General features: G+C 52.9%; 1 protein-coding gene across 7 annotated transcripts in view; it reads left to right on the top strand.

Moving 5' to 3' along the window:
* The window catches only part of KIAA1671 (KIAA1671 ortholog), a 186,211-nt gene that overhangs the window by 147,671 nt on the left and 16,191 nt on the right, over positions 1-22,349 (top strand). For all 7 annotated transcript variants that reach the window (XM_047697019.1, XM_047697021.1, XM_047697022.1 and 4 more), the window contains one exon: positions 20,950-21,068. In XM_047697019.1, coding sequence (XP_047552975.1) covers positions 20,950-21,068 — 119 coding nt within the window. The remainder of the gene's footprint in view (positions 1-20,949; positions 21,069-22,349) is intronic.

Genomic DNA, 22,349 nt, shown 5'->3' with positions numbered 1-22,349 from the left:
TTTTTTTTTAAAGATTTTATTTATTTATTTCACAGATATCACAAGTCAGTCAGAGATCACAAGTAGGCAGAGAGGCAGGCAGAGAGAAAGGGGGAAGCAGGCTCCCCGCCCAGCAGAGAGCCCAATGCGGGGCTCGATCCCAGGACCCTGGGATCATGACCCGAGCCTAAGGCAGAGGCTTTAACACACTGAGCCACCCAGGCGCCCCCCAAGTAGGTTTCTGATTTCCAGCCTCTGGACCTTAATTCTAGCGATTCTCTTCAGACCATGAGTTCAGGGGTCTGTGCAAGGAGTAGATGTGGATTTGAACCCTTGGCTCCATCGTGTCCTAGATTTCTCCCCTCCAGCCTCAGGCCCCCGGCTTTAAATGGGGGCAATGATAGCCCTTGCTTCCTAGGGATGGACGAGGGGGAGAATGCAGTGGGAGGGGGAGTCTCAAGGAAGCCTCACAGAAATGATGGTGATCTGTGCAAGATGAAGAATTAATGAGCTGCAAACTTCTCTATCGAGCATTTCCGCGGGCAGACTTTAACGTCTGCGGCACCCCAACTCCACACTCAAGTCCCCAGGGAGTGGAGGGGGGACGCGTGGGGGTGGGCGGGAGGCACACTGTAGTTGCCACCTCTGGTCCCCTAGCAACAGGGAACCTGGTGGTTCTTCTGATTTGCCGGAACACTGTCAGGGCTGGGGTGGCGCCGACATCCAGTTACATGGGAGGGACAAGATGAGCCGTGTGCACAGACCTCCCCACAGGATCCGGTCCCTTCCCAGAGCCTTCCCAAATGAGATGCAAGACTTTGGAGGCCACAGAAGGGTCAGGAAACCAGTTCTCTCACACGGGGAACACATGATCCCCACAGATATTCAGTCTCAGCCAAGAACCTGCTGTGGCCGCCCTCTTGGCCTGTGGGGTCCTGGGCTGAGCCATGTGGGGTATCCTCTATCACTCAGTGCATGCAGGCTCCCTTCAGACCAGGAGGGGGAAGTCCAAGCTGTTCGCACGCTGTACCTGAAAACTGAGCGGGGACACCCCCCGCCCCCACCTTTAGAGGCAGACTTGCCAGCATCTCCAGTTCTGAAACTGGGAGCCTTCAATAGGAAGTCTGCAGGCTGGAGAGGTCTGACCTGGTCTTCTCCCTGCCCTCCTGCCTTCCTCCCGTGTCCATTCACAGATGACCCTTGAGCAGCATGGGAGTTCAGGGCGCTGACTCCCCATGCGGTCAAAAATCCATGTATAGGGGGCACCTGGGTGGCTTAGTGGGTTAAAGCCTCTGCCTTCGGCTCAGGTCATGATCTCAGGGTCTTGGGATCGAGCCCCGCATCGGGCTCTCTGCTCAGCAGGGAGCCTACTTCCCCTTCTCTCTCTCTGCCTGCCTCTCTGCCTACTTGTGATCTCTCTCTGTCAAATAAATAAATAAAAATCTTAAAAAAAAAAACCATGTATAACTCTTGACTCCCCCAGAACTTAACTATTGACAGCCTACTGTTGAGCAGAAGCCTTGCCAATAACATCGACAGTCAATTAGCATGTATTTTATGTGTTACATGTATTACATGCTGTATTCTTGTGTTTGCTTCGGCAGCGCGTGTATATATATACCGTGTTCTTACAGTAAAGTAAGCTAGAGGAGCTCCTGGTGGGCGCAGTCGGTTCAGCAGCCTGTGCTTGGTTTCGGCTCAGGCCATGATCTCCGGATCCTGGGATCCAGCCCTGCCTCAGTTTCAGTGCTTAACAGGGTAGGGGGTGTGGAGGGTGTCTGTCTGCTTGAGATTCTCTCCCTTTCCTTCGGCCCCTCCCCCTGCTTGTGTGTCCTCTCACTCTAAAATCAATCAATCAATCTTTTAAAAAATGTAAGTTAGAGAAAAAACTGTAAGTAAGAAAATCATACGGCAGAGAAAAGACATTCACAGTACTCTACTGTCAAAAAAAATTTTGCCGGCAAGTGGACCCATATTGTTCAAGGTCAACTGTATGAAATATTTTTCAAGCTTCTCCCCTGTCCCCTGCACTGGGCAAGGTGCCTGGGAGATGATGGTGATTGCCATGAACCCCTCCCTCATGGAGTTTCCAGCGGGCCACAGGAAGACAGCCCAGCTCACATATGTGCACCTGTGGCCCATGCGAGAAAAAAAGAGCTAACTCCATTCACTCAGAAAGGACTGCATTTTATTTGGAAATGATGTTTGTCATTATTTAAGGGTGTTAAAATCATCCAAAAACCCATTTTGAAACAGACTGGGGTTTTTTTTTGGGGGGGGGAGAGTTCCTGCTGCAGCAGATTAAAATGTTGGGAGCCCAGTATAGCCCCCTTCCCATCAGTCTTTCCTTCCCTCCTTCCCCCCTTCCTTCCTTTCCGTGAATTATCATGGCTGTGAAACACTGGTATCTGCTCATCTGGCTCCAGCTTCTTGTCTGACGGATGGGATTCCTGAGCCCAGACATGGCCGAACAGTAGCCACTAACTCATACCTCTGCCAGCCTTCGGCCCAGTTTTCTCTGCACTTTAGCTGAGGCACACAGGCCGCCAACCCCCAGCAAAGCCCTGAAAACACAGGCCCATTTGGTGGTCTTTCTAGACCTCAGTTTAGGATTAGACCAGACCAAGTTTATCCTGGTTCTGCCATTTGTGTGCTGTGTGACCTCAGGCAAGTGAATTAACCTCTCTGAACCCCAGTTTGTCTGTAAAATGAGAATGATAATAATAGTACATCATAGAGTTTTTGAGGGAATTCGTTATGAGAGTGTCTTCCCAGCTAGTAGAAGCACAACCCCTGGTTTCTCTCCATCACCATGCCCCCCCTTTTTATAGTACTATTAGCTAGGCTTTTAAATGCTTCAAGTTTTTCCACCAATACCATTTTGCTAAATGATCCTTGCTAGAAAGTCCTTGCCCCCGGCCTTTCATCTTTACTTCTTGGCAGTGTTCCCCATCCTCCAGGGCACAGTTCACAGGCCTCCTCCTCCAGGTGGCCTTCCTTCCTTCATCTCCCATGGGACCCACTCATCTGCACTCATCACACGTGTTCACACACCCGGCTCTCCTTTGAAGGGGTCGTGGCCCCTTGGGTAAATGTTATATGGGCTCCTGGGCCCTGGTTCAACAAATGACATCTCTGCACCCCTGGGGCCACTGGAGGAGCTCATAAAGTAGTTCTAGGGTTTGGCAAAAGAAGAGTATGGACTATGGACTTTGGGCTGGGACCAGGGTTGAAGAGGCACATCCCTCCCCTGGGAGGAGAGTCAGACTTGCCAAACCTCAATCACCTATTTGTGTGGTCTTCACAATGACCACGTAAAGGGAGGGTGACTATTATCTCCATTGTACAGCTGAGGAAACTGAGGCCCAGGGAGACCATGGGACTTGGAATCCAGGCCTGGGTATCCCATACTGGGATCCCCACTCTGAGCCTCCTTCTCTCCCCGGAAACCCTGTGCAAGCCCCACTCACACTAAGTTAGCCCCAACCTTTCGAAGGTCCCCCTGTGGCTAATAATAATATCTGATGATATTTCCATGAGAGAACAGAGAAGCAGCAAGGGCATGTCCCCTGTGGGAGGCCTGTGACCTCTGAATTCAGGGGAAAATGCCCTTTTAACCTGCTTTTTAGTCCCCCTTGACCCTGGGCACTTAGTCCAGGTGCAGCTAGGAATCCCTTCCCTTTAGGGACAGGGAATGGATCCCAATGGTCCCCAGCCACTTGACAGCCACAGGGCCCACCTGAGGCCTGGAGCCCAGTGTGGGTTCCCTAATTATTGCTGGAAACCATCCCTCGCCTGTCAACATGCTATAAATAGGGAGCTGGAGGAAGAATTTAAAAAAAAAAAAAATGCCACTGGCTCTTTTCCCCAGTGGGGGTGAGTTGAGTTAAAAAACCATTGGACTAGCAGGCATTTTGGTGTCGGAAAGCCTGAGGGGGTGGAGGGCAGCCTGGGGGTGGGGGTGGGGGCACCCACATTATCCATTGTTTCCATTCCCATCAGCAGCACAGGCCGCAGAACTGGGTTTTAAAGAGGAGACTCCTCCAGCAACTGGCCTCTTGGGCAGTGACCATGACCGGGATTTCTCCAAGGCCACTTTGCCTGGCTGAGGCCCTGTAGACATATTCCAGGGACATGGCCTAGGAATGTTTAGGATTGGGAGGGACTGGTTTTGGGGACCCCCTAACCTGTGCTTCCTCTAGGAGGGCAGCTGCATGAGGGCTTGCTGCTGTGCGTATGCAATTCTCTCCAAAAGCATGTGTTAAAAACCCCAGTGACGCACTCAGAAGGCGATCTCCATAGAACGTCAAGTTCAAGGACCCAAGGGAGGTCCTTGGCAGATAGGACTGCGTCAGCAGGGTTAGGTAGTATAAACAATAATGATTACAATACTAGTCATCAGAACCAGGCAGGGGATCAGAGAGGTGAAGCAAGTTGCCCAGGGTCACACAGCTGGTGTGGGGCAGAGGCAGGATGTGACCCAGGTCCCTCTGACCTCAGATCCAACATCAGAACATTCGGACTTGCACATCACGTAGCTTTCCCAAGGTGTGTTGCTCGAACAAATCCCTTGCCCGCACTTCTTTCGAGAGTCACTCTGCCTCTCCCAGCCTTGCCCCTAGGCCTCATCAGCAGATCACTGAAATGTTATTTGTAATGAAAACATGGGGGGACAATAGCAGTTCCCAGGGCCAAGCCTGCCTCTGTTGTAATGTTGCTTAAAATAAGCAGAGGCTAGGAAGCTAACCTAGAAAACATGCCGGAGTCTGGGCTGCCTTGGTTTGAGTCCCATGTGTCCCTGTGCGGGTCGCCTCCCTTGGAACCTGGAACCATCTGGAGAAGGGGATATACTGACCATGGGTACTGTGCTCCCCGTCTCCCAGTGGGAACAGAATATTGGAAGCCCCCCAGATTTGGTTTTCACATTTGGAGATGACATTTATGAATGCACCCAGCAAATGGTCTTGCACGTAGACAGTTGGTGCCTATTTGGTGTTTGTGAGTAAAAGAAGAACACCGTGCAGCAGGGACTATTTAGCATCTGAGGAACTGGATGAGCGGGGCTGACCTCGGCCCCTGAGGGTCCTCGGTGGGCTTATATCCCCCCCTTCGGGAACATAGTAAGGACCTAATGCTTGTGTGCTCAATCCGTGTCTTTATTTGGGAAGCTGGAGGTTTGAGAGTGGGCAGTAGGGATGCTAGACTTAGAATGTGATTTGGGGAAATGGGGGTGGGGTGGGGATGCTCAGCCTTGACTCCTAAATCAGCGCACCAGATGCCAAAAAAACCATCTGTAGTAAAAGAGTGTTTAGTGTGATAGCCTGCCCGCAGCCCATTGCAAAGGCCTGTGCCTCCTCCTAGGTGTCTCCCTGGCTGTCGTCCTCACCTCCTTCGGGTCTCTGCTCCAGTGTCTCAGAAGAGAAACATCGCCTGACCCCCAACAGCCCTGTTTAAAATTCCAGTCCCCCTGCCCCCCAACTGCTCAGCCTCTGCCTGGCTTTTTTCTCCATGGCACATGTCCCCTTGCGGTGTCCTCTGTAGTCTGTGCTGTACTTGGTCCGTGTCCCACGCTAGGGCATCAGCTCCCCCAGGGCAAGGAGGACCTCCCGCCTCAGTCCCGTGCCTGTGCACAGTAGGTGCTCAGAGGGATGCAGGACAGGAGGACAGACTTCTTGGGAGCCAGCCAGGGCATTCGCACTAATTATTGAATGTAATCTTTAACAGCCCGGAGAGGTGGTAGGTGAACCCAATATGGTCCCAACCTCAGAGGTGCTCAGTCTTGGGGTGGGGTGGGGGTGGTCACAGTGGTAGCAAACCCCTGCTGCCCTGGTCCTAAGCACTCTAAGAAAACTCCGAGTAAAGACCTTGTGCTTCCTAGGCTGTGGAGAGCGGGGTTTTGAAGGTAGGGTAGGAGTTCCCCTGCAGAAGAGGTGGGGCCAGGCAGGCCAGGCAGTCCAGGTGGAAGGTGGCCGCAGCAGGTGCTGGCACTGCTTGTCCCACACAGCCCAGACCCGCCGGAGCAGAATTTGTATAAGGAGGTGTGTACGTAGCCAGCAGCAGGCATGGCAGGTATTCTGGGGCTTCGGGTGCCCCACCAAGGAGCTCGGACTTTGTCCAGGCGGCGTCAGTCCCGGGAGTGCAGTCAGCCCAGGGGTTTCCAGCTCCCTTGGGATTTTTGCCCCTGGACCCTCGCAAAGACTTGCTGCTGAGGTTTCTGCCCTGCCCCAGGATTCCCCGTAGCGTCCTGTGTCTCAAGTGCCTCTCACTCCCGTGATTGCTTGGGTTTACCCTCCAGAGAACAGCATTGAGAGTATCAGGCAATATTTTCTGGAAGCGGAGGGTAGTCCTTGCTGTAAGAATCTCATAATTCCTATAAACACTGCCAGCTCCTCGGAGGGTGGAGGGAGGGGGTCAGGGTGCTGCGGTGATCCACGAAGTCTGAAAACACCTCATTACTAAGAGCTCCCTGTATCATCCTGCCTCTTTGGCTCTGTGTCTCCTGCTGGCTTCTGAGCCAGAGAGAGATGATTCTGACTTACAAGCATCACCATAATTGCAGTCATTTCCTGAGTACCTACCATTTATTTGCCAGGCACAGCACCCAGCCCTTTACATAGATCATTAGCCTGTGAGTTGCTGGCATCAGCACTGGACACGGGAGCGATTTCCTGCTGTCACGGAGACTCAGAGAAGTGGAGGGACTTACCCAAGGCCACACAGCTTCAAAGTGCCAGGGAGCCAGGATTGGAGGCCAGGTCCGTGCAGCCCCAAGGCACCTGTCACCCTGGCATCTCTTCCCTGAATCGCCATGACCTGCATGCTCTCCAGCTAACATCCTAGCCCCTCAGAGGCTCAGAAGCTGAGGAACCAACCCGTGGCTTCTCCATGCCTTTAGGAATTCACTGGAGGTGCAGATAGGCGTCAGGGAGGAGGCAAGCTGCATACGGCTTTCTTGGGAGGCAGGTCACCTCCCCAGGGCCTTGCATCCTCCCCTCTCCCTGAAATTGGGCCCTGGGGACCCTTTGCATATTCTCCAGCTCAGTTACTGGTGGCAGATCCACGCCCCTCCTGCCCCCCCGCCCACTGCTGAATCTGGAAGTCAGGGATCATCCCAATTGCCTCCCTCCCCTGCAGGGTCCTGTTAGTTTCAGCTCCTTATATTTTCCTTAAAGGATTAGTGCTTCCCCATCCCTTTGCTGTGTCCCGGGTCAGGCCTCTAGGGTCTCTAACCTGGACAGTGGCAATGGGCATCCTTCCCACTGGCCCCTTGGCTGCCTCTCATGCCCCCTTCCAGTCCATCCTTCACACAGCAGCTGGGGTGTTCTCTTCGCCTTGGCATGATATTTCTGCTGTATACATTGTCCCTCCCTGACTCAGAGCCTTCTAGCTGCATTTTATATCACTCCCAGGATACAAATTCCTCAGGCTCCATGGAGTTTCCTTGTTGTGTCCCACACCCATACCTTTGTTTTAACCACCTCTCTCCTTCCCCTGGCTAACTCCTTCTCTTTGGGAAAGACTTGACTCGAGAGTCCCCCCCCTCCAGGAAGCCTTCCTGACTTCCTCCATGCACTTCCCCATGCCGCATCCATTTTCATCCATTGCCCTTCCAGCGTGCACCCTGTTGAAATGATCTGCTTACATGTCCTCATCCCCGCTCAGTTTTAAGCTTCCCCTGGACAGATGCCTGAGGCATCCTGGGCATCCTTAGCAGCGTGCTGGCATACAGTAGGTGCTAAAGAAGTGCTTGTTGTCCTGGGCAAACTCCAGGCAACCTCTGAGCCCCCTTTCAGATTCCACAGCTTGTGCAGTGGACATGGTGTTTCCTCTGGCTTTCCCGTCATTGGTGGTGGTTTTCTAGAGCACGAGGCCCAGCAGGGAGCCACCGTTGGCCCAAGAGGGTCTGCGTGGAAGCAGCGCCCCTGGATGATATGCTAGCCCAGCGACAGAACCCTGGGCTGTCATTTTACAGAGGGGGACATCGAGGCTCTGAGAAAGGGACCCACTGAAGGGCGCATGACTCATACGAGGCATGGCCTAGGAGGACTTTCTGAGCCCTGATGACCCCTTCTCTGTGCTGAGCCAAGGAGGCAGGTTGGGGTGCAGGGCAGGCCCCACAGGACTAGGTGGTAGAGATTCTCAGTGGGAAGTACTACTTGCAGCTGAAGTTTCTGCCCTGCCCCAGGCTTCCCTATAGTGTCTGGGGCTATCCCACCATCCCTCACCCTTGTACCCTTCTCTGAGACTTAATCTGCCTGCTCCCCTCCTGGGCCTTGGCTTCCTGGCTGGTCTCATATGACACCAAAGCCTGGGAAACAGAACCCGGCTGGCAGGCGTTAAACCTGTGGGTTTGGGATCTGGGGCCCCGTAGGGCTGTGACACTAGAACCCACTTTGCAGTTTGGTGGGGGGTCCTCTGGGGGCTGATGGAGTGAAGCACAGTGCTCAACACCTGGCCCCAGCACGCTCACCCAAGATGAACCAAGACGCCCGAGTGCCTGGGTGTGGCCCCCATACTGAGACGGGCCCCCCTCTGGAGGCTGGACATCACGCAGATATCTCAGCAGCCTCGGAGAGGTTGCCAGGTCGGACTTGCTTAGCCCCGCTAAGTGAGCTCTGACCTCAAGGGCTTCTCCAGCGTGCCCGGAAGACTGCACGGGCCCCAGCTCCTTCCGGATGGGTCTGTTGTTTTCTTTGTGGGCTTGACCAAGGTGTGGTGTCTGCCCAAACAGGTCTCTGGGCTCAGCTGGTGTCCCTGTCTTTTGCACCCAGTCGATCTGCTGGCTTTGAGTGGAGGGGCACGGAGCCTGACCCCGGCATCGTGGACTCAGAGCAGAGGCAGTGCATGCTTTCACCAACTGGGTACCCAGTGAATCCTGTGCTGAGTGGACAGGGGGCAGTTCTGTCCTGACTTGGGGCATTTTCCAGGGCCTCTGACTGCGGTGGAGGGGAGCAAATCTAGCTTGGAGTGGGAACAGCCAGCAGCCTGAGCCCTGGCCAGGGTCTTTGGACAAAGCCACAGGCTGAGCTGGGCACCAGAAGGAAACAGAGCCCTTGGCTCTGTCCAGGGCGATGGAATGTCAGCCTGGCCGGACTGGTTTTCTTCCTCCACCAGGGCTGGGCGTCCAGCAAAGGAGCCACCATGCCTGCTGGTGACAGCGAGCTTCCAGGCGAGGCCACTACCCCTGCCTGGCCCCTGCTCCAGAGGAAGAGGCACCCGTTCATGCTCCGTGCTCTGAGCGCTCCCGTTCTCTGTACCCCGGCCCCTTCTGGCCTCCTCTGCACTGTGCTCTGCAGGTTGGATGGGGGCGGACAGGGGTGTCTGTGCCAGCACTGTGCGGTGACGTAATAGGCTCTTCATGACCGTGACGTTGTGCTTCCACTTGTCTCACCGCCCACAGGCTGTTCCTCACCTGTGGTCTCTTCTCTGTTTGTCCCCACCTGCCCAGATCAGACCCGCTCTTCAAGGTCCTGTCACCTACCCTCTGTGAAGCCCTCTGTACCACCGCTCCAGACCCCTGCTCTGCCTGAGGCCCAGGAGTACATGGGATAGGACACCTTTATTAATCACGGGGCCCAGGATGACCAAGGGGCTGATTCAAGGCACGCTTTTCTTCCCTTGCTCCTTTTAACCTACGCGTAATGGCTTGGACATCCTTCCATATCAGCATTTAAAAATCGACTTCGTGTTTTTAATAGCAGCACGGCCTCGCCTTGCAGGGACAGACCGTGGTTACACATCAGATACCCTGATGGGAAGGCAACTGTGTTTTTGCTGTTACCAAAAACAGTGCTACTGTGAACATCCCTGGGTGTGTGTGTGTGTATCTGTACGTCTGTGTGTAGCTGTGTATTTGTGAGTGCATGTATTTGAATGTGTTTTAGTGTGGTATGTGTTTTTGTGTCTGCACGTGTGTTGTCTGCGTATTTTGTGTATATGCGTATTTATGTCTTTGTGCGTATCTGTGTGTGTTTTTGTGTACACGCGTCTGCATATGTATCTTTGCGCATCAGTGTTTTGTGTTTTTGCGCTTGCGCGTATGTGTATCTTATGGACATGTGCATAGCTGTGTATGTGTGTTTGTGTACATATTTGCATGTGCGTGTATTTCTGTATACGCGTACGAGTTTGTGTACGCACGCTTGTGTGTTTGCGTGCATAGCTCTTGGGCGAGTCGCCGGGGGTGTTGGGGCAATGCTGGGATGTCGGCATGTGCTCCCTACCCCGGGTCCTGGCAGAGACAGCGGTGTCCTGCCGGGGAGCCATGCTGGAAGGTTCGGGCCCCTAAGGCGGTGGAGAGACACACCCAGCCTCCCACAAGTCCATCAGGCTCACACTTCCGTGTCAGGGCCACAGTTCTGTCACCTGACAAGTCTAGCTTCAGCCTGAAATAAACATGACAGGGACGTTTCGACGTGTGATGTTTCAAAAAAAGGAAAAAAAAGAAAGAAGTCAAATTTGGCTTAGATTGTTTTAAGAATCCCTCTGAAAGGAGCCAAGTCAGGATGGGCGGGGAGCCAGTCCGTGAGGAGGAAACGCGAGGAAGCCTGAGAGAACTACATATTTATACAGAATTGTACATGGTTAACGTTTATTTTCTTAAAAATCACTAACCACAAATGCGACAAAATACAAAAGAGGGAGAATAAAAAAGCCTGTCTCCTTCTCTCCCCTTCCCCCACCTCCTAGTTCCCTTCCCAGAGACCAGCGTTACCATCATTTTCCTGTGTCCTTCCCCAGTAGCCTGTGCATTTTCAAACATTCACATATATTTGTGTTTTTACATAGATGAGAATGTATTTTTTTCCTCACAGACAAATGGCAGCCCGTTCCACCTGATTTCACAAGCGCGTGTAGGCAAGGAGGGCGTTTCAGATCAGTGTGTCTCCATCTGCCTTATCTCTCTGAACAGTTATTTTTAACAATTAAGTAGCATTCCATGTCATGGCTATTCTATCATTGGAGTGAAACACATTTTTAACAAAATATTTATTTATTTATGTGAGAGGGAGAGGGAGAGACCGTCTTAAGCAGGCTTTATGCTGAGTGCAGAGCTGGATGCGGGGCTCGATCTCACAACCCTGAGATCACAGCCTGGGCCGAATGAAACCAGAAGTAGAACGCTTAACCGGCCGTACCACCCAGGCACCCCTGGATTAAACACATTTATAAAAAAACCAAATTTGCTTTTCCCTGGGCCCAACTTAACCTTAGATCTGTACACCTTTTATTCATAGAAGCTTAGGCTTAAAAGGGAAACTGAATTTGTTTCCGTGTAAAGTGTATCTCAGTACATCTAGAATGTTCTATGCTACCCCCCCCCACGGGAAGGTTCCTGATTATTTTGGGGATTGTCTTCTTCCCTGGATCAATCTTTCCTGTTTTGCATCTTAAAAAAAAAAAAATCCACTCTCACCATTTGTCAGCACCCTAAACATGGTGTTTTAGAACAAAGGTTTGTGTCTAAAAGTAATAAAAATTAAAATTTAAGGGCATGTAGAAAAACTGATGGTCCTATGATATGTCAAGAGTTGGAGTAAGCAGTACTATCATTCGTGGACATTAGAGAGGGGACATGGGATCATATATGAGTTCGTTCATTCATCCATCCATCCACCCATCCATTACCAGCTGCTTCCTGTCCCCCATGGCTGTCTCAGTTGGGCACTGGGGTTTGAGGGTGAACCGAACCCAGTGCCTGCCCTCAGGGAGCTCACAATTTGGAGGAGACAGTCAAACAAACAGTAAAGCACAGCCAGCCCGTTAAGTTCTGTGATGGACTGAGCACAGGGGGCTCTGTGGTTCCCAAGGAGAGACAGAGCCCAGCTACAGATGGAAGCAGTCAGGAGAGGCTTCCTGGAGGAGGTGATGCCTGAGCTGCATTTGAAGGATGCATTCTGAGCCAACCTGGGGCTGGCACTGGCCAATGGCTGATGGGCTATACCAGGAAGTCTCCCAGACAGGCATTTCAACAGGAGAGCAGGCCATAGACTTGGCGTCTGACCCCCTGGGTTTGAACTGGGCTTCTCCACTCACTCATGGGACCTTGGGCAAGTTGCTTCTCTCTCTGTGCTCCATCTTCTCATCTGGAAAGTGAAGTACTAATAGGGCCTCTTACAATTGTGGGAAGGACAAAATGTAGCAGCTGGGCAGGCAGTAAGGCCATAGAGGTGTCTGTTGGTAGTGTTACTGTTCATCTGGGAGATGGGGCATTGATGGTATCTATTTTGGGCTTAAACTGGATGATCTGTGTAAGAAATTGACTTGGTACCTGGCACATAGTTGGTACTCCTTATGTGTTCATGGTCATTAATTCTTATTTTTCTCTTGCCCACTTGTGACATCCAGAGTGGAGCCCCCAGGTTGCCCCTGGGCTTCTTGGGTCTGGGGGAACCCTGCTGGCAAGAGCCTGGGCCCCCGCAGCCCAGCTGTCATTCCTATGTATAGCCTCGTCGGCCAACGGGAGAGTCAGGAAGCCCTTGTTCTGGAGTCCTGGGGGCATTCCCAGCTGAAACCCAACAGGCCGCCCCAGCACCAGCTGCAGACGTGTGTTCCTGTCACTTTGGGTGATGCACTTGTCCCATGGAGACAGCGTGTCTCCAACAACCCGTCATCTTGTAGCCTGCACACCCCGCTGGGTGGCTCGGCCCTGGAGGGCCGTTGGTTTGCTGGGCGGAGCTGGGGTCCAACTCCTCACATTTCGTGGTAGAGAGGGGCGGCCAGCTCATGCCCAGGTCAAGGGAAAAATTCTGGGGTCTGGTTTAGGCAGCTTCAGCTCTCAGCTGAGCAGTGGGACTGTTGGGCCTCATGAGGGTCTGATTGCACATTGTTAGAATGTTCATTAAAATGATGTGTCTTTTGGGGGAATCAAACCAGCAGACATCACCGCCATCATCATCAAGCCAACCAGCAGCCTTTTGGCACTTACCGCCTACTGGGCAAGTGCAGGCTCTCACTGGACATTTCACAGAATCCCCCCCCTTACCTCCCCAAGCACCCTCCCCATCCCCATCCCCATCATATGGATGGGAACATTGAGGTTCGGAGATGCTCGGTCACAGCTAGCAAAAGGCAGGGCTGGACATGCCCCTCTCTGCCCAGTCTTAGAACCTGTCCTGCTTCCCAGCTTGGTAGGCTGGGTTCATTTCACATTTGCATCCTGAAAGTTTGTGGTTTCGGTTACTAATCACCAGGGACTGCTGGCTTATCCATAGGGTGTTAATAACAGCTGGTTTTACTCAAGCCCCAAGGTGTGAAGAGCATCCTCTCCTCATCAGTTAGGTGGGCGAAACCACGGGAGGTGTGACCCACTGGTTTCACAGGGAATAGCCAAACCCTCTCCACTGGGAAGTGGCGGCCAGTTCACACAGGTCACACAGGTGGGCTTGGTGGATGCTGGGCATCAGCCAGCAGCACAGGTTAGCCGTCAGACGGCAGAGGGCCACGGAGACCGTCCGTCTCCAGCCTCCAGCTCCCCGGCAGAGAGGAAGCTGAAGCTCAGAGAGGGGAGGAAGTTGCTCAAGGTGGTCAAGAGGGGAAGCCACAGTGGAAAGGAGGACCTGTACCCGTGACCCTCAGTCAGGGGATGACGTCCAGCAACAGGTGTGTCTCTATGGGCGGCACCTGGAGCTGCAGTCCAGGTGGGACCCCCAACCCCAGGCCCCGGTACATAACCTCCTCCACAGCTCGGTCTCTTGCCCATGTGTCTGTCTGTCTTTGTTCTTACTGCTGCTCTCTCTGCTTCCGCTTGCCTGTCCATCTCTCTGTCTGTCCTTCACTCTCTCTACCCTCCCTCCTCCACCCCAAGCTTGCCACCAACCCCGAGATGACCCCAAGACCTTTCTGCCCCACTGAGTGATGCCCATGGTATGTCCCAAGTAGACTGCAGCCAGGTGACCGGCCCAGATCCTGAGCTGGGCCCCGATCCAGGCCACCACGGCGTGGCCATGCCTGGCCCTCGCTGCACTGTTGTTCTCAGAGCCCACTGAGAGAGATCGGCAGCTGGGATGGCACCAGCTTTACCCGGGAGGCGTCAGCCCCCGCCATTGGGCAGTGTGCCGCAGCCTAAGGTGACATTGTGGGCTGCAAGGAGTCCACAGGGAGGGGACATTGTGTGAGGTTTTGCTGGCAGCGCTGGGCTCAGTCTGAGGACTCTGCCCGCTGCTCCTCGTCCAGTTCCTTCTGGCCTGTCTGCCTTCCCTCTCCTGTCCTTCCCTTCCCTCCTCCCCTGGCTCCTCCCTTCCTGCCTTCCTTTTGCTTTACTGAGCATTTACAAGTGCCAGGGACTGCAAATAACACTGTGAATCCAAAGTGAGAAAATGCAACTCACCCGGTCAGGGAGATTTTTTTTTTTTTTTTTTTGTCCTGGGACAGACAGGCGTCCCACGAATCACACAGGTGATGGGAACCACCAGCCAGGGTCAGGCCTCGGAGGGCGAGGACTCCAGTCAGGACTTGGGACTCAGGCTAGGGAAGCCGCCCCACGGCCGACGCTTGCGGGGCAGCCCTTGGCCAGGCAGAGGGGTCTTCTGGGCAGAGGGAAGAGAGTGGGTTCAGGCCTGTGGTGTGAAGGGGCATCATTGTGGCCACAGGGGCGGGGCGGTGAGGGGGAGTAGACCTAGCAAGGAGAGTGGGCACTGGACCTTGGGGTTCAGAGCAGGCTGCATTAAGATGGCCAGTGCTCTTACTTAAAGAGCCTGGACTGGGGTGTGCATGAATGTGACACACTGGGGGCCCCGCCCATCTTGGACCGGCAACCCCCCTCCTTCTCCCTTCCTGGCCTGAGACTCCATAACGGGTGCCACTAGAGATGGACTGTGGGGGTGGGCATAGGACAGGGAGTCGTGACACTTGGATGCCAGGCCCAATCAGGCATCCCTCCCTGTCTTCAGCCCTTGGCTTTCTCATCTGTAAAATGACCATGGAGGACCCGACAAGCTCTCCAGGTCAAGCCAGAGCCAGGAGACGGGGCACGGGCTTTGGGCGCAAACCAGCCCAGGTTCAAATCCCAGCTCCACCACACCTTGTAGCTGCATGAACTCAGGCATGTCCGGTTGCCTCTCTGGGCCTCAGTCTCCTCCCCTGTAAAATGAGTCCATGATATTCCTACCGAATAGGGCTGCTTGGGACCATCAGATGGCAAAATGAGGGGCACATCGCCAGCGCTCAGGAGTGTCAGCCCTTGATATTACCATTACTGTTACTCCTCAACTGTTGGTGCAAGACTGAGCTGAGCAGGAGAGAGGAAGGGCTGCAGGCCCTCAGGGGCAGAGACCCAGCAGGTGTCACCCAGCCCGCCTCCCCGCACAGCTGAGAGTGTAGAGTTGCAGAAGTGGGAGGGGATGTGCATCTTGAATTGCTGAAAACTGCTCCGTCAGCCCTGGAGTGCTCTTCCGATTCAGGGTTCTTTCCCAGGCTGATGTGTCAGACACCCCAGAATACATACAGGAGCCTTATTCTCTCTTTTCCCCGCCCTCTCCATAACTACATTGCCTTTTCTGGTTAAGAAGCTCACACCCACTCACTGCAAAAAAAAAAAAAAAAAAAAAAGTTATTTTTGGAAACCCCTTCCTCCAACAAATATTTATTCAACAACTACCCTAGGCCAGGCTCTGTTCTAAGTGCTGGGGTGCAGCACTGGATGGAACAGTCCCTGTTTTCATGCAGATGGCAGTCCAAAGGGTAGAGGTCAGGGCGAAATCCAGCCAGCCACCTGTTTTGTCAATAAAGTTTTATTGGAACACAGCCATGCACACTCCTATATTGTCTGTAACAGGCAGAGTTGAGTTGTTGGGACAGAGACTCAACATGGGTGCCGGAGCCCCAAATATTTACTATCTGACCCTGTAGAGAGAAAGTTGGCTAGGTTCTGCTACGGGTTAACAAGTAAAGAATTCTGATTCGTTCTTCACTCATGGTGCATATGATATGATCGTATTAGAGGTGTGATTTTTTTTTAAAAGATTTTATTTATTTATTTGACAGAGAGAGATCACAAGTAGGCAGAGAGGCAGGCAGAGAGAGAGGAAGGGAAGCAGGCTCCCTGCTGAGCAGAGAGCCCGATGCGGGACTCGATCCCAGGACCCTGAGATCATGACCTGAGCTGAAGGCAGCGGCTTAACCCACTGAGCCACCCAGGCGCCCTAGAGGTGTGATTTAATAAACTATATTTGATTTTGATTGTGCTGAGTATAGGGGGATATAAAACTTCAAGTTCGGATGCTACACAAAGTCAGCATCATTAATAACAGCCTGTTATTCCCCACCAACGGTGTTACTGCCAACGGTTTGCTGGGGGGCCCTCAGAGGTTTCCCTTTGCTTGTGCTCATTATGCATTTATGCGTTTGTTTTTACAAAACCGGTATTTTACACACATACACACATGCTGTTGCATTACCTTTTTTATTTTTTTCACATTTGCTAGTGTAAGATATTTTTTCTGACAGTAAATACTCTTTTGGCTGTGTTTATTGAATCGTGTGGATAATACCGTATTGCATTTCACTGATCCTCATCTTATTGGACATTTAGGTCATTTCCAAGATTTTGCAGTGATGTCTCCAGTATTTTGCAATGATATTTCCAGTATTTTGCAATATTTGCTCCCCTGCAGGGAGCATCCGTGTTCATAGATCTTGGCAAGCGTATCTAATGATTTTCTTGAGATAAATTTCTGGAACCAGAATTGCTGAGTCGAGGGTTACGTATGTTTTGCATTTCAGGATGTGTGTTCAGCGTGTTTCAACACGGCCCTTAGAGGTGAGTGTTAGCCTGGTCTCCCCAGCACGCGGCCCAGCACAGCTGTTACTAAGTTAGCCATTTGGGGCTCTGGGCTGATAACCACCAGAGGCTTGGGGTTTGGTGAGCTACTGGTCTGAGCAAGTAGTTTTTAAACCTACCAAGTTCTGAGGTTTTTCAAGACATTCTCATGTACATTTCCCTATTGTAATAGACACTTCCTCCTCAGAGCCTCTCCAAGCATCCCCGAGCATCCCTGGAAAGGTGGGGGCAGGTGGATGTTGGGGGAGGGGGTGCTGGGAGGAGCTCCAGGACAGGAACTTGGAGTCCTAGTGCTGCCTCTTCCTCCCTGGGAGAACTGCAGCAATTCCTGTGTCTGTGCCTCAGTTTCTCATGTGAAAACTGAATCATCTCAAGAGTCCTTCTTGCTTTAAAGGACACGATTTGATTATCCTCGTGCGACAAATGACAACTGAAACGTGGGTGGGTGTTGGATGGCTATCCATCACGGGTGCACATCACGAGGGTCTGGCTCATGTTCCAGAGGGGGACTCCCCGGGACTCCTGTGGGCCTCAGGTGGATGGCTCTTCATCCTGAGTTTCTCCAGTGTGTGTTCAGACTGCCGGTTGGTATCTGCTTGCCTGTGGACAGTGAAGGTCTTTGTAGCAGCCTCTGAGGCCAAACTGACTTGGAAGAATATCCTGCCTTCAAGCCAATTACAAATCCGACCTTTTGAAAGTGAACATCTGCTTTGTCCAGACATGGAGGCACAGAGAGGTTAAGTAACTTACCCAAGGTCACACAGCTCCCATGTAATGAATCCAGACATTCTGGCTCCTGAAACCGTACTTGTCCAAGGGAGACTGGAAGGAAACAGGTCAATTGTAATTATGATATTGTGGGAAGTTCTACAGCAGTGTCATCCACCAGAACTTTCTACAGTGATGGAAATGCTCAGTGTCTGGGCTGTTCACTGGGATAGCCACACGTGGCTACGGAGCCCTTGACGTGGCCGGTGCCACTGAGGGACATTCTTTGTATTTTTAAATTTGAACAAATTTAAATTAAATTCAAATAGCCACATGTGGCTAGAGGCTACCATATTAACTAGCACAGATAGAGGGACTTGGGATCTAGGGGATGGTTCAGGGAGGGCTTCCTGGAAGAAGAGCCATCAAAGTTGAACTCTGAAGGGTAGCTGAGAGGTGGCAGCTGCTCCAGCAGGTCTGGAGGTAAGAGAGAGTGAGTGGCCTGGGGCATAGAAGGGTGGCACAGCCAAGTGGAAGGGCCCGGACTGGGGGAGTGAGGGAGAGAGGAGTCAGGGGTGCTGCCCTTGGGAATCTCAAGTGTGGTGTTAGGCAGTGGAGGGAAAAGGCACTCATCCCTGCCTGTGCACGAATCCTAAACCTTTGCAGAAGGGCCCACGGAAAGGGATGGATGGAAACCCACATGTTGCTGCTGCACACCATTAATACCAACACCACCCCCACCCGCACTGCCTCCCTTGCCTCCAGACTATCCGAGGAAGGTCAGAAAGCAATTCCCCCACCTCCCACCCTGATTCCTACCCTCAGCATTCTACCAGCCTTGCTCTTCTGATTTCCAGAAGCCCCACCTGGACCTCCCTTCCTCCTACCCTGAGCACTGAAAGATTCCCCCACCCCTGGGGGAAAGACAATGAAAATGGTTCTGATCACCAGGCTCCTGGCTCCTAAGCTGAATGGTTTCCCGAGATTATCTCCTTGAAACCACACAACAAGCGTTGCTGTTCTAAGGAGACTGAGGCTTGAATGGGTGGAGCCCCTCAGCCAGGCCACATGGGGCGGGGGTTGGGGGGTGGGGGGGAGGTGATGGGGGCACAGTGGAGACAGCAAGCACTCCTCTTCCCCCTGAGCCGTGACCCAGAGCCTCCTGCTGAGCTTAGCATGGGGGGAGGGGACAGACGCAAGACCCCTGCATGTGCTCCGGGCAGCCATGCCAAGCCCAGAAAGAACCCCTGGAGGCCCCAACCTCTGGCTTCTGAATCTGACCCATGCAGGGGATTCAGTTAGGGAATGCCTCGTTCTGTGACATCTTTGAGAAACAGTGAGCAACTGGGAGCATGCATAGATGACTACTTCCATTCTGGGTCCCTTGGAGAATTCTTTTCGGGGTGCAGGGTGTCTGGAATGTCAGGTGGTCTTTCAAGGCAAAAACCTCCCTCGTTTCCCCTGGTGGGGACTGACTTCATCCCAAAAACGTGCATACAGCTACCTCCCCACCCCTGCACTGCCCATGGGCTTGGCAATTGGGCAGCCTGTCCCATGGCCGGCTCACTCATCAGGAGTCAAAGTCTTAAAAATAGGCCACCCCTTGACCTGGTGATTCTGTACTTAGGAATCTCTCTTGTGGGAATAGTCATAGAGATGTGTCACCTGAACCTCAAGGACATTCATCATGTTGTTGCTTATAACAGCAAAACACACACACACACACACACCCCTAAATGCCCAGCTGTGGGGGATTGGTTCCATGAACAGTGCTGAGTTCAGCCAGTGGTATCTTCTTCAGCCATTTAAAGATGAGGATTTGGATGAAGTGACCCAGTGGAAATTCTGGGCAGCACTGTGCCAGAGTCTTGTCCATGGGTGACGGGTGTTTTTAAAGTGTTGTTCTTTGTGCATTTCTGTAACTTCTATATGTTTTGTAACAAACGTGTATTCTTCTGGTGACTTAGAGAAAGCATTCTGCAGGCAGGGAGTGACACTGGCGTTGTTCGAACATGAACATTAGCTGTCATTCGCGTCCTCTAGCGCGACCAATTGTCAGAGGCAGCTGAGGGTTTTAGTCCAAATTCCTGTCCTTGCATACACCCCTCCCACAGCACCCCCTTGAGCACGATGGGGTACCCGAGTACCCCCAAACGCTTCATTCCCCTGGACCACATAGGCTTGCTTCACCAGGGATGGTTTCATGGAAGCTGCTCAAAAGCATGGAGTGTGGACGAAGGTGATAGAACATTCCGGCCTCAAAGCTGGCCTCAGCTAAGTTACAGCCTCAGGGGCTGCATCTGTGTCGTGACCACCCCCCAGCCCCGGTTCCCGGGTGCCTGCTACATAGGAGGTGCTCAGTAAATTTCTGTGGAGTAATTAACCTCTACATCGAACTTTACCTGGTACAACAGGGAGTCCAGGGTAGGCAGGGAGAGCTCAGCAGGGGGAGAGACCACTGTGGGTTGTAACGGCTTTGACCAAGAGGATGGGTAGGAAGAGGGAGGGGCACAAGCAAAAGCACAGAGGCCGGGATATGTGAGGCTTGCGTGGGACTCAGTGAGGAGGTCAGGGAGGGTGGGAGGAAGGGTTTGTTTGGGGTGGGTGGTGGAGAGATGGCACTGGAGAGGAAATGTGGGCTCAGGAAATGTGGGACTCAGTTACAAGGGCTGTTGGATTTCCTCTGGGGTACAGTAGGGAGCCATTGAAGGTTATTGAGCAGGGAATGGGCTTTTAACTTGCCGAAGTGAACAGGGTAGGGAAACTAGCAATTCAGTCATTTAATGGAGCTCCATGGCTGCCCACACTGTGCCAGCATTCCTTCCAGGTGCCCCGGGCAAGGGCAGAGGCAGCCACTGAGCAGGTAGATCAGTTTGCCTGGGGTGCAGCGGTGACCAGTTTGGACACGGACCCAAGCCTCCTGCCCGGGTTTGAGTTCTGCTTCGCCATGCACTGGCTCTTTGATTTGGGACATGTCACTTCACTGGTCTGAGCCTCCATGTTCTCATCTGGAAAATGGGATTGTAATCAGGACTGACCAGGAAATGTCAGTTCAGTGGGGTGCTGTACAGACAGCTTGGTCGACACCAGGCATGTTAAATGCTCTGCGCATGCTGTGTTGGAAACGTGGTGGTGGTGGGAACATGGGGGTGGGGGACAGCTGAGGGAGTACCCCGAGGATGGGCAGCGTGGTGCCCAGCAGGACCCTGCGTGCCAGGGAAGGTGATACCTTCATCCCAGCTTGCTTTTCTTTAACACCGACGGGCCTGCCTCCTATGGTGTCTTGGGCACATTGGGACAGTTGGTCACTCAAATGCCCACCCCAGACATCTGGACCAGCCTCTGAGCACAGTAGAGAGCTGGGCGGGGGGGTGGGGTGGGGATTGAGCTGAGGGTGATGCCATGTGATCTGTGTCAGCCAGGGACTGGGTTCTGAGCATCTTCCCTGCTGAAAATCTCTCCTCTCTGGCTTGTCTCCACAGGACCAGCTGAAGCAGTGTTTCTCCAGGCGGCCCCCCGAGGCCAAGGACACCGACACCCTTGTGCAGGAAGCTGACAGCCAGTATGGGACATGGACAGATCAGCGCCAGAGCGGGGAGAGGTAGGGCCTGCGGAGCTCCCGGCTGCGGGGTGGGGTGTCTGGATGGAAGGCAGCATGGCCCTCGTGCCCTCTCATTTCTCTATTACTCGGACCTGTGCTATCTGTAAGCAGCAGAGTAATCTGTTCTTGTCAGAAAAAAATTTAGAAAGTACAAAAAAATTATTTTAAAAGGATACGTGAAATGTCCAGGATAGGTAAATCCACAGAGAGAGAGAGTAGATTAGCTGCCGGGGGGCTGGGAGTGGCTAGGTAGGGGCGACCTAGCCACCTTCCTTTTGGGAAGATGTTCCAGAATGACATCGTGTGATGGCCAACTTTGTTACGTGTATCTCACCACGATGAAAGGACTTACAAAGAAAATGAATACCACCTATAATCCCAGCACACAGGCCATCAATGAAGACGTCGATGCTTCTCTTTCGATGTCTGTCTAGACTTTATTCAGTGTGTCTGTGTGCGTTTACAAATAGAGCAACATATTCCACATGTTGTTTCATAAGCTGTGTCTTGCATTTAATACTGCCCCAGCGGATGGCTCGTAGGGCCCTTGGATGTCTGCCTGGTTAGGACTATTGCAGAAGCACTACAGCCTGCACACAGGAGGCAGGCAGCTCAGAATTCTAGCCACACCTTAGCTGCCGATGGGACTCTGGGTAAATGAGTCTTGGCTTGGCAGAGTTGACATTCCTCCTCCATTGGAAGGGAACGATGGGGTGGACACTGCCGGTTCTCAGCTCACGTCTTCCGTAGCCCAGGGCCCCAGGATCTCGTGGTCATGGGACCATGGTCAGGGTCGCGGGATCTTTTGAAGTCAGAGGGACCTGGGTCGACTGCAGCATGGCACCCTGCTAGCTGTGTCTCTGCGGGACTCGGTTTCCTTGGCTGTGGGTCGTATGCCTGGGGAGCGCATGTAATCAGCCCCAGGTCCCCTGCCTGCTTCCCCTGCACTCCCTGCCGGGAGTGGTCACAGGCAGCTACTGGGTTATGTCGCACAGCTGATGATGTGAGAGTCAGGAATTGAAGACGGGTACGAAGAAGGCAAAGGGAAGCAAGGGTTTATTGTAGTATCAGTGAAAGCTTTATCTCGCTGAACCCGTGACGTTAATGAGCGTACTTAAATGTCCCTAGACTTCACTTAGATTTCCTGCAAGAGCCCACTGGACTCTGAGTCCGAAAGCCTGCGTCTGGGTTTTTCCCCCATCCTGGGCCTCTGTTCCCCTCAGCTGGTCTCTGGGACCTGGGTTCTCTTCTGTGGGTGGGCGCCCCCTTCTCTTACCCAGG

Source organism: Lutra lutra, chromosome 12 (genome assembly GCF_902655055.1).
Source record: "Lutra lutra chromosome 12, mLutLut1.2, whole genome shotgun sequence".
Lineage (NCBI taxonomy): Eukaryota > Metazoa > Chordata > Mammalia > Carnivora > Mustelidae > Lutra > Lutra lutra.
Note: the sequence above shows the minus strand (reverse complement) of the source record. Positions and strands in the feature narration are given on the sequence as shown.